The 11,861-nt window shown below is 40.8% G+C and overlaps 1 protein-coding gene across 2 annotated transcripts in view; it reads right to left on the bottom strand.

Moving 5' to 3' along the window:
* The window catches only part of LOC118226836 (cytochrome P450 2F5-like), a 31,402-nt gene extending 19,541 nt beyond the window's left edge, over positions 1–11,861 (bottom strand). The window contains exons 1-9 of one of the 2 annotated variants that reach the window (XM_035416792.1): positions 11,662–11,861; positions 11,109–11,271; positions 10,476–10,625; positions 10,131–10,291; positions 8,166–8,339; positions 7,690–7,828; positions 7,370–7,557; positions 6,512–6,653; positions 353–1,159 (exon numbers count right to left, since the gene is read on the bottom strand). In XM_035416792.1, the coding sequence (XP_035272683.1) occupies positions 975–1,159; positions 6,512–6,653; positions 7,370–7,557; positions 7,690–7,828; positions 8,166–8,339; positions 10,131–10,291; positions 10,476–10,625; positions 11,109–11,271; positions 11,662–11,823 (1,464 nt within the window). In that variant the 5' untranslated portion in view covers positions 11,824–11,861 and the 3' untranslated portion in view covers positions 353–974. Of the gene's footprint in view, positions 1–352; positions 1,160–6,511; positions 6,654–7,369; positions 7,558–7,689; positions 7,829–8,165; positions 8,340–10,130; positions 10,292–10,475; positions 10,626–11,108; positions 11,272–11,661 lie in introns of those variants that run through there. The other variant, XM_035416790.1, reaches the window with a different exon arrangement.

Genomic DNA, 11,861 nt, shown 5'->3' with positions numbered 1-11,861 from the left:
TATATCATTTATTATTGGGGGGTATTGGGCCTGTTTTGTAATATTGGAAGCTGGTGTCACTGATTTTGACTTGATACTCATTAAACATATTTTAAAAGCTGCACTTCAACCTTCAGGCGAATCATGAACAGTTTTAATGCATACAGTAGATTATCTTCCTCTGAAAATGTCCAACACACACACACACACTCTCTCTCTCTCGCTCTCTCTATATCACACACATACGCACACTCTCTCTTGCACACACACCCACCCGCACACACACACACATGCTCACTCGCACACACACTCGTACACACACACACAAAGAGTCAGTGATGAATGCTCACAATGCAGCACTAAAGACAAAGCCTAAATACTGAACTGTGGGACTATACGGTCCCAGACGTTTAATTCGAGTTTTTCCTCCAATGGCAAAATGGCATTACATTTTTTTAAATTGCATGTATAACCACAATTACATTATATTGCAGTCATTTAACAGACAAAGTTTCTTGGCAAAAGACCCACCGCAAGTTACATTACATTACATTACAGGCATTTGGCAGACGCTCTTATCCAGAGTGACATACAACAAAGTTGCTTGGCAAAATCTCCACGTCAGTAGTACTTTCATTTACAATGGCTTACATCCCAAGCTAATTTTCCAACTGGCCATGTGCTCGCAGTTATCCAGTTCACACAGCAGCTTTGTGTGGCTGAAAAGCTGCGGGCCCCATCACACACAACAAGGGATAGCCTGTCAATGCAGCCCCTGAAGTATACACACACACAAAGCTGTGATTTCCAAGGAAAATTACTCCAAGCAGCACCCTTATAATTGTGACCATTATATGAGTTTTCTTCATTGAACCAGTTGATTTTTGCATTAAATCGCCATTGGGTTCATTTAGAGATATGCGTTACAATTAATTGTGCACTACAGCACCATCTGCTGGTGGGGCATGACTCCCACAGGCACCTAATGTAAAATCTCAACTGCCTCTTAGTCTAACACCCAGTCTGTAGGGTTTTGTTGTCTGGGTGATCCCAAAAACAGGCGTGTAGTCAGGCACACCACTGTCTTCAGGCCAGACAAAGTTGAAGCGACGTAGGAGTGTCACAAGAATCAGGAAGAGCTCCATGCGAGCAAGACCCTCTCCCAGACACATCCGAGGCCCTGAAACACACACACACAAACACACACTGTATCATACCAAACCTGCTAAAACAAAAATGTGTATGAAGTTCCAACATTTAACATCCCAAAGGCCATTCTGTCACAGTGCAGGAGGACAGGTGTGGAGTGTGGGCTGGGGGCCAAGGGTGAACAGATAATGGTCATAAATAAAATTTTGAGTTGTTTACTGCCGGATGTGTAGATACAGCATAATTCACAACCTTTCGGTGGCTTTCTTTTGCGTGAATTAACGATGTAATGACCCACGACTGCCCAAGAAACAGCTGAGCAGCCAATTATCTGATTCTTTTTGGTCCCCTAAAATGGAGGAACTATGTATAAAAAGGGCTGTAATGCATGGACCACCTGATATGAACGTCAGCACCCTCAAATTAAAGCAGACATTCTGCACTTTGACCTCATATTCATTGTTTTATTTCAAATACGGTCTGTAGCGATTTGCGAGCTTTCTTGTTCATGAAATGATGCAATGACACACGGCTGGCCAAGAAACAGCTGTGCGGGCATTTGTCCGATTACTTCAGGTCCTTTAAAATATGGAAAATGTGTATAAAAAAGAGTGTAATTCCTCCGTGGATCACCCGGTATGGATGTCAATGCCCTCAAATTAAAGCAGTCTGCACTTTTGCCTCATGTTTGTTGTTTCATTTCAAGTCAAATCTGCTGGAGTACAGGGCCAAAACAACAAAAATTGTGTCACTGTCCACCCCCCACCCTTATTACAACTACATAAAATGTGGGCCTTTCTTTTCTTTTGGTGGTCAACTTTTCGGTCAGCTTTAACATCAGCCAGTTTGATTAGTCCTGTTGCGGCGGCCATCAGGGGTTGGGGGCGAAATAGCTCAGGAGGTAAGAGCTGTTGTCTGGCAGTCGGAGGGTTGCCGCTTCGATTCCCCACCCTGGGCGTGTCGAAGTGTCCCTGAGCAAGACACCTAACCCCTAAATTGCTCCCAACAAGCTGATTGGTACCTTGCATGGCAGCCTTTCACCGTTGGTGTGTGAGTGTGTGTGTGACTGGGTGAATGAGAGGCATCAATTGTAAAGTGCTATATAAATGCAGTCTATTTAACCTGCTGTTAGCATCCCTGATTTTATCCCATTTTCCCCAGCCCCCAACTCAACCAAACTTGTAGATTTCCTACCAGCAACCCTTCCTGCTGACCTCAAGGAGGAGATGGCAGACATATGACTCTTTCGATTCATGTGATGCCTATTCGCGCCATTCTCCACACTGCGGGTGCACCACCAATCATACACTGCCTATGTCATCGGCAGAGGTGGGTAGTAACGCGTTATATTTACTCCGTTACATTTACTTAAGTAACTTTTTGAATAAATTGTACTTGTAAGAGTACTTTTAATGCAACATACTTTTCACTTTTACTCGAGTATGTTTGCTAAGAAAAAATGTTACTTTTACTCCGTTATATTCGGCTACATTCCGCTCGTTACTTTTATTTTTTACCCATTTTTTTATTCAACGCACGTTCTGTTTGTTTCTTTCTCTCAGAGAGACTTCAGCCAAAGAGGCTGACTGGTCTTTGCTTTGGCGCTGTCATAGCCCCACATGACTCCGTTTCACCAATCAAACGTAGCCAGTCACAGCACACAGAAGGATGAGTGGGCGAGAACAATGGCTGAAACAACGGCGGATGATTCGTAGGAGGCAGAACACCCCTGGCCTCACGTTCAAACTATGTTTTACTTACAGACTACCAAAAAAACAGTAGTTAGGCTACATTATGCGCTGCTTTCTTTGTCTGCCTAGAAATGTGAACATTTCAGCCTACAAGAACTCAACTTCGAACTTGAGAAAATATGTGGCGGTAAGTTGTAGGTTAGTTTTGGCTGTGGATAGCTAACTATTTGACTGAGTGGTCATTTATTGTCTTGGACAATCCGTTTGTGAAATATAAGCGCATTCGTGACGCCTGGGTATCTTCCAAAATAGCTGCGCGTAATACCACACCTGTTGTTTACGTCGTTGTCGCGCTTTTTAGTACAGTCTGGCTTGATTGACAATTCATTTATTCAGTAGGTGAGATTATAAGCTTTCTAACGATGTATAACATGTCTAATTTTGCTTTTGGAATAGCGTTTTTTTAGGTCTATATATATATTTCCTGCCCACAGAAAAAAATCGCGAAAGTACTGAAAAAATTACCTCCGGAGGATAACAAGGACGTTTTTTTCTACATAACTAGGTACAGGCTGTTACTTATATTTTATATAGACTACAGTTGAAAATCTGATGTTTTTCTGTCTACCGAACGAACCCGGTCGATAGATACTCACACTAAAGTAGTAGTAGGCTACTGAAATATTATGATCTAGATTAACCAGTAGGCTAATATCAGCAACTTTTTTCGAACTAGCCACTTCAATTGAATTCTCCTTTTTGCTGTCAGAAGAGCAGTGGAAGGCAACGATAGCTTGGAAAATATGAATTGCAGTTTGGATAGCTTTCAGTGTACTGTCAACCCCATAACAAAGTTGCCATTTCATTGTCATTCAGTCGTGTCTGGTTTTTTTTCATTATTTTCGCGCTGTGTAGTCTACTCAGTTAGGTAACATTTATGGAGCCAGTCGTTTGTGGTGGCTACTCCATAGGCAAGGGGTGTATTTCAAATTAAATGAAAAGATGGGCAGTGGCGAGAATAAAACGGCCGTTTATAATTCAAAACGGGACCCGACGATTAGCACCGATGTATTCAATATAGCTAGTTACACTCGTTAAAAGTACATATCTTTAAAGGAGTAACATGGTGGTTGAACGTGACACTTCCCAGTTGTCTTTAGGCAACAAAAAAACAAATGTGCATTTTTTAAATTATTATTCAGTCATTTCAATGTACTTCAATACTTCAACGTATTTTTCTAAGCCTAAATTTCCCACTATAAAAGTTCACCCGAACCGTCTGGGCGTGGTAATGAGAACTGTCAGTTAGCTATGATTGACAGACCGTGCCCCGTTACCATAGCTACCCTCATGATACGCGCTCTTTTTGAGACACTTATCACAAGCTAGCTAGCTTAGTAGTATATCAAGTATCGATAGATAGCTAAGGTAAGGACGTTGACTTATATCCAATTATAATTTTTGCTATCTAGCTAGCCAAGCTAAGATAAAAGCACAACTATAACGTCCGCATAAAAGCAAACTAGCTAGCTAACGTTATCGATAACATTGCCTTATGAAAGCAAACTACCTAGCTAGCTAACGTTAGCTAGCTAGCTAAATGAATATAACCAGAAATAATCTAATAGTCCTTAAAAGGCACTCTAATTTAAGTGAACCTAACGTTAGTCAAATATTTGCATTGTCTTGCCTGTAAGCCAGCGGAGCAAACTATGGGTCTCGAGTTATCCATGGGTTTACGGGGCGTGGAAAGGGGAGTGGTTACTGTGTTCGTGACGCACCAAGTTGACAACTTTCTCAACCGGTTGAAAATAGGACGATAAATTTAAAACGCATATTTCTCCAAAAATACAGAACGGACATATTTAATACTTTACTCATTGTGTTTCTTCAATGCCTCTTGTGCAAATAGCACATAAAACCGAGAAAGTGTGAAAATCACCATGGTACTCCTTTAAACTAAAAAAAAACAACTGATATTTACATATTGCGTTATTCATTAACACTGTACCACTTTATTTATATACCAGCTCCTGTGTACCATTTTCCTGTGACATGATTTCAATTTCCAATCCAAGAGAGTAGCCTACACTAGACTGTCATCCGCCATTACCGTTGTTTTTGACCGTTTTCGCGAAAGGAATTATGGTATTTTTCCCATTCGGAGCATGCACGGATGCACACTTCAAATTTTGATCAAATGGAGTGCGCATCCGGGTACTTTATCCGTGCTCCGCACTACCGAACTTCGGTTTGGACTCGCACTCCAAGATGGAGGCATGCTCGCTATGCGCACTCGGAGCATGGAAGTGTGCGGTTTGGGACACAGCCAAAGTTTGTTTACGCTAAACCGGAAGTTCTGCACATATTCCGCGCAAGGCATCATGGGACTTTGGAATATTGTGGATAAGTGCATCATAAGGTACAATAATGGTGCGACAAAGCATTATGTTTTCCACATATAAAGTTTCTGTTTGAATTTGAGCAGGCTCCTCTTTGTTGTGATGATGAGTCTATTTTAATGGATAAATCCCCTGTAGCCTCATTGATATTTTTTCTGTCAACGGAGGGTTCACCCCAACAAACTGATGAGGTATACAGACTTAATAGAGTACAACAGAAAGCGAAAATCCTCCTCTTCTGACGAACCTCCTGTGTATTGTTTTATTTAAAGGGATATGATTTAGGCCATATTTGAATTTGCACATGGCTATTTTATATTTTGTTTATTTCTATTGGACAAGCATTTACAATTTTATATTTTGGACATTTGGATTTTTACGTTCATCTTGCTCTGCTTATTTCAACATTAAATCAGATTATATGAAGTAACTCGGTACTTGAGTAGTCTTTTCACAAGAAACTTTCTTACTCTTACTCAAGTAATTATTTGGATGACTACTTTTACTTCTACTTGAGTCATTATTATTTTAAAGTAACAATACTTTTACTTGAGTACAGTTTTTGGCTACTATACCCACCTCTGGTCATCGGAGGATAACGAAGTCAACATATTCTCGGTTTGAGTGTTTGCAGGCCCCTGGTGTGAGCAGGAGTGGGCGCTAGAGAGCGATGAGACCAACGGAACTAGCCGCCTTTCCCCCATCATTCCCCGGCGAGACCAATTGTTGCCAGGCCAATGCGGACCTCTGGCCAATGGTGCGACCGGGACTCAAATCCCAGTCGCATGGCTCATGTTTTTTTGCTTTGTAACTTTACAGCGTTGCACCCGAGACCCACGTTGAATATTTGCTGAAACTTAAGAACACTTAAGAATAATTTCAATCTGGCTGCGAGCTGTAGCATTTTGATAAAGGTTGATCCAACAGAATGATCTGCCAATCAACCAGTTCAGTGACTTATTTGATAATTACCAAATAAAATAAAATAAATGTATCTTAAATGTTAGACAAATCAGAAGTTTTAACTGTTGATGCACTTGTGTTCGGTATTCCAAGAGCCGAACGGTCAACGGACGAGTTAGCTGTTAAAAATGCTGGAATCAAAACATTAGCATATTTTACTTTATCCTCACTTCCCCGACAATACAGTAATGTAAGAAGGGCCTGGAGATTTTGTGTGCATCATTCATATGTCATTTTACATTTACAGTATAAGCAACTATTCCCCTAGTTATTCCACTTTTAAAAAATCAAAGCAAAATCAGTGCACAGAAAGTGGCTGAGTCTTACCAGCAGAGAAGGGCATGAAGGCATCTGGCTTCACAAACTCTCCCTGATCATTTAGAAAGTTGGAGGGGTTGAAGTCGTGGGGAAACTTCCACTGGCTTTCCTCACTCAGCACAGAGGACAGGTTGGGGATGATGAGGATTCCCTGAAACCAGAACCAGCAGGGACAACAAGATGGAGGGATGAGGGTGAAAGAGACACACAGGAAGTTATGCAAAAGAGGGATATAAAAATTAAATGGTTTGAGGAACTGTAGTAGTTTGCTGACAGTAGTACAGCTGGACTCAGGGACTGTGTGGACTAGTACCATCCTGTCTAGTAATTGATGCTTTGCAGTGTTGAGGAAAGTACTCTGAAACTACACAGTAGTTGAACTACAGCCAAGCTAGCCCAATGTGAAAAGTAGCTACAAGTTTGACTACAATTACTAAAAAAAAAAAAAAAAGTTAAAAATGATCCTTATCACGTCGACATGATGTGCCTTCTTTATGCACACAGGGAAAACCATTATACATCTCAATGGGAAGAACCAGCAATAAGTGCCAATTGCCAGTTGACCATTGGCAACTATAGTGAAGCGGAGTCCAATCAGGATTGGAGGGAAAGCAGTGAGAGTAGGCAATATTTGGTCAAAGGAGTTTGGAAAAAAAATATATACCTGTATTTAGGGTCAAAAGTAGCTGGCATTTACTGTATACCTCAAAATGACAAAAAAAGGCAATTAACTACTACAACCACTACACAAAATTGAATATAGTTGAACTACCAGCAAACTGCTGAAAAATGTAATTAAACTATTAGTTTAACAGCATTTGACATGAAGGTAAACTACTCCCCAACACTGATGCTTGGTGGCCTCACCTTGGGTAAATCGTAGCCCATCAGCCGTATGTCTTTGGTGGTGGTGTGGAAGACGCTGAGCGGCACCGTGTCTGCGACTCGCTGAGTCTCATGGATCATGGCCTGGGTGTAGGGCATCTTGTGTCTGTCCTCATAAGAGGCCTGCTCCTTCTCCCCAAGCACCTCATCGATCTCCTTCTGACACCTCTCTGGATAACACAGGCAGAGATTGCACATGTCACTGAACTGGGAGACATCATTCTCCACCTTAAAGGCTGCTGCAGGTGTGCGCATTTCAGTCTCATGCACAGGTAACCATAGAAACACAACTGAGAACTCACCCTGAACATCTGGGTGTGTCATGAGGTGCAGAAAGGCTGTGAGGAGTGTGTTAGCAGTGGTGTCTGTTCCAGCAAAGAGGAGGTCCAGCAGATAACCGATCAGCTGTTTTTCATTGAAGGAAGAGACATCGTCCCCTCTCTGAAAGGGACAGTGATGAAGACAGTAATGAGATGGATCCATTAGTAAATCTCAAACCATCATCACTGAGTTTTATTATTTTGAACAAGCTACAATGTGACAAAACTGAATGCCACATCCTGGATTTACTGATGCCTGCTCCAATGTTGAAGACTCCTTGGTTATGACATGGACCAACAAGCATTTGAGTTTAGACTGTGGGGTATATGCATGTGAACAGCAAAGAGCATGGTGGACTGTGGGGTATGTGCATGTGGACGGCAAAGAGCATGGTGGACTGTGGGGTATGTGCATGTGGACGGCAAAGAGCATGGTGGATAAACATGTACTGTGGTACCTTGTCCATTTCATCAAGGTAGCAGTCTGTTAGATCTCGTGGCTCTCCTGTTACCCAAGACTCCTTGTGTTGGGATACCTGGTCTGCCAGTGACTTTCTGACCATGTTCATATTGTGAAAGGCCTTTTGGAAGGGCAGGGGGAGGTGCCTCAGCAGGGGCAACATTTCATAAATCTGCAATGTGGAAAGTTACAGGATTTGCGTTTAGGTCTAACTTTAGGTACATTTAATATATGTTTATACATGAAACACTTGTTCAGTTCGATTCAGATCAAGTGAATGACTTACCCAGTCAAGAATTTCAAGTTTTTGGTTTTGTAATCTCCATTGTTGCTTTAGCAGTATGTTTGGCATTATTGTCTTGCTGTAGGATGAAGCATGGTCCAGACCTAGGTCAAATACATATTTGTTTTGGATTGAAATACTTTTCTGTGCTCTATTGATCTTGCCTGGTGTAATCGAGCCTGCCATTATGACCATAAGGCGAGGATTACACTTTTTGAGAGTATTTCATTGGTTCCAATACACCAGACAAGATCAGTAAAGTGTAGAAAAGTATTTGAATCCAAAACAATTACGTATTTGTATTTATACGTATTTGACCCAGGTCTTGCATAGTCCAATGAGTTTGGAGTCATTTGCTTTAACTTGAGCAGATAAGATGCTTCTGTACCCTTCAGAATTCATTCTGTTGCTGCTATCAGCAGTTACATCATCAATGAAGACTAGTGAGTCAGTATCTGTGGCAGCCATACATCCCCAAACCATAACACCAACCACCAACATGTTTCTCAGATGAGGGGAGGCTGGGTGCTTTGGGTGTTAGGTAATTCCTTTTGACTTTCACATTTTGCTCTTGCCATCACTCTGATACAAGTGAGTCTTGGTACCAACAAAACGTTTTTCCTGAACTCTGTGGGCTCTTTGAGGTGCGTGCGAGCAAACTGTAACCTGGCAATTATGTTTTTGTGGCTAACTAGTGGTTTGCTGTTTGTGAAGTCTTCTTCAGACAGTAGGAACTGCCACATCTAGGCCTGCCTCCTGAAGAGTGTTTTTGATCTGACGGACTGCTATTTGGACTGCTAAAAGAGATTTTAATCTCAGTGAGACTTTTACCTGTTTAAATAAAGGATATATATATATATATTTGGGGGTTTTTCTTCATTATGGTGAGAATTCGTTGGTAGAAGTCTTCCTCAACCTACCATTACTGATTACATGATTAACATTACGTGATTACTGATCTCACCAGTTCGCTCTTTCTTCTTTGTGACATTCCGAACTGTTGATTTTGGTAAGCCTAAGATTTGACCTATATTTCTGACAGTGTTTTCTTATTTCTCAGCCTCATAATGATGAAATAGTCAGTAACAGACTCCAAGGGTAATCAAAAGGCTAGAATCAAAACTTGATACTGAAGGCTGTCTTATACCTGCACTAAGGAAACAATTGAACTTACCTGACTAATCAGAAACATCGGTGAAGCCATTTGTCCCAAACATTATGATGCCCTATTTACAAACAGTGCTGTAATTTCTACCGGATGAAACTAAAATGCATAAAAATATCCTTAAATAAAAGCTGAGAATTTGCACTTCATATGTAAATTGTTTGATTTCAAGTTTTAAATTGTGGATAACAAATCAATAAAAATATGTTTGTCCCAAACACGATACTGCTCACTGTAGATATAAATGTATAGTCCATTACAGGAGAGACTGCAGAGAAGGAACATTTCAGATGGGAATAACCAAAATATTTTCTTCTTTGTGCCAGTGAATTAAACAAATTAAATTTAAAAAAATATATATACCAATGGAAGGATTCGGTTTGTTCTTGTTCCTCCATAAAGAGTTTGAAAATAATTTTTCACATTAATTTAAAATGTCAAGTAAATTGTCTCCAGTCAAAGAGAGTTCTCTGCAGCTCTCAGTCTACTGTTTGGACAGAGTTTGGTGTACTTACCATATCCCAGGGGCCATTGACAATCTTTGTGACTTCCTTGATGTAGCGGATGTTGTGCTGGAGAAACTCATCTTCATGTTTGTATCGAGTCCCAAACAGGACAGTGCAGATGATGTTGAATGCGGCCTTGTGGAACAGGATCTGCGAGTCGATAGCTTTACCTTCCAGAAATGTCAGCAAAGCAGAGATGAGTGACCTTCCCTTTGCATTACTAAATTGTGGGTTTATGGTTAATGTTTCCTATTTAAAAACATGGCAAACAGATGAACTCTGTTTATCTGTTTACACGGAGAATGTAACAAAACAAACAGATGTTTAAACAAGTTTTTTGCTATTAAGTGGTACCTGCATTATTTTCCAAATCTGAGGCTATGTAGGAGACCTCTCCCAGAATCCTCTCCTCCATGGATCGTTTCCCCAGGCCAAAGTTCCGTAGGGTTGTTAGGGTGAATCTCCGGTGCTCCTTCCATACAGGCCCGTAAGCAAAGACAACCCCTAAGGGATTCAAGTTTTATGTTGGTCATCCTGGCCACTGGGGGCAGCATTCTTAAAACAATGTCAATAAATATTGAGTGATATGAGAAATTAGGCAAGAATACTTGTATAACTCTTTTATTTTCATTTTTGTAGTCAAGTCTACTTTTGACCATTGTTGTGGTATTCTCAACCCATTTTAACCATTTGTATATTTTTTTTTTAGGTTATTCACATGAGCTGTCCAGAGATTTCTCTGTGTCTAGTTAGAACACCATTTAATTCACGTGTCTAATGGCTGTGTTTCTTTCTATAGATTGTCTCTACTACTTTTTGAATATAATTTGTTTCTCTGATTCAAGCCACTGTGCATAATACATATAGCAATATTCTCTTAATTATTAAATATTAAGACATTATACTTTGTGCAATTGAACTGCCAGGTTGACTGGAAGTTGTGTAGAGTGTGGTATTATTTTGAACAATGTACAGTTTTACATTTACCTTTGTTCTCATTTAGGTGATTTATCAAAAGGTCTTGGGGTCGTCCAGCAAACTCCACAGACTGAGTGACCAGTGCATCCTTCATTGCCTGCAGACCGTTGAGCACCACAGCTGGCTTGCTCCCAATATAGATACTGTAGACCTTCCCATAGCGTTCCGACAGCTTTCATTTGTAATGGAAGATGGAAATAACATGAATTAGCCTGTCATGTGGGGCTTGAGACAGCGACATAGGCATTCATTATTTTTTTCAACAATACATTTCCACCAAGTTTTTCTTTCTAGTTGTACCTCTAAGGTTATTGCTCTATTGGTACTGTGCCTGAAGTGTGTGAACTCTTCCAGTGAGTATTTTCCACGCGACAGATTACTCAGCACTGTTAGAATCTGGGTGAGCTTGCACCAGGAGATCAGTCTCACCTTTCTGATGGCTTATGACTTATTGTTATACGAAACTAATACATTTTACATTACATTTACATTTTAGCTGTTAAACTGATGCTTTCATCCTGAGAAAATTGCACTTATTTATGATTTTAGTTTTTAACTGTACCTTTCTGAGATCATCGAGAGGATTGACCAGGTTCAGCTGCAGCAGGTTTCCAAATATCGGGACTGGCCAAGGTCCAGGGGGGAAGTTTTTGGGCCTCCTAGTTCTGAAGAGGAGGAAGAGGAGGCTGAAGCCAATCCATAGGAGAATCACAGAGCCCAGCATGGTCACTTCTGCTCTGTTGGTCTTTGCGCCACTGTCTA

This window comes from Anguilla anguilla, chromosome 5 (assembly GCF_013347855.1).
Source record: "Anguilla anguilla isolate fAngAng1 chromosome 5, fAngAng1.pri, whole genome shotgun sequence".
In the NCBI taxonomy this organism is placed as follows: Eukaryota; Metazoa; Chordata; class Actinopteri; order Anguilliformes; family Anguillidae; genus Anguilla; species Anguilla anguilla.
Note: the sequence above shows the minus strand (reverse complement) of the source record. Positions and strands in the feature narration are given on the sequence as shown.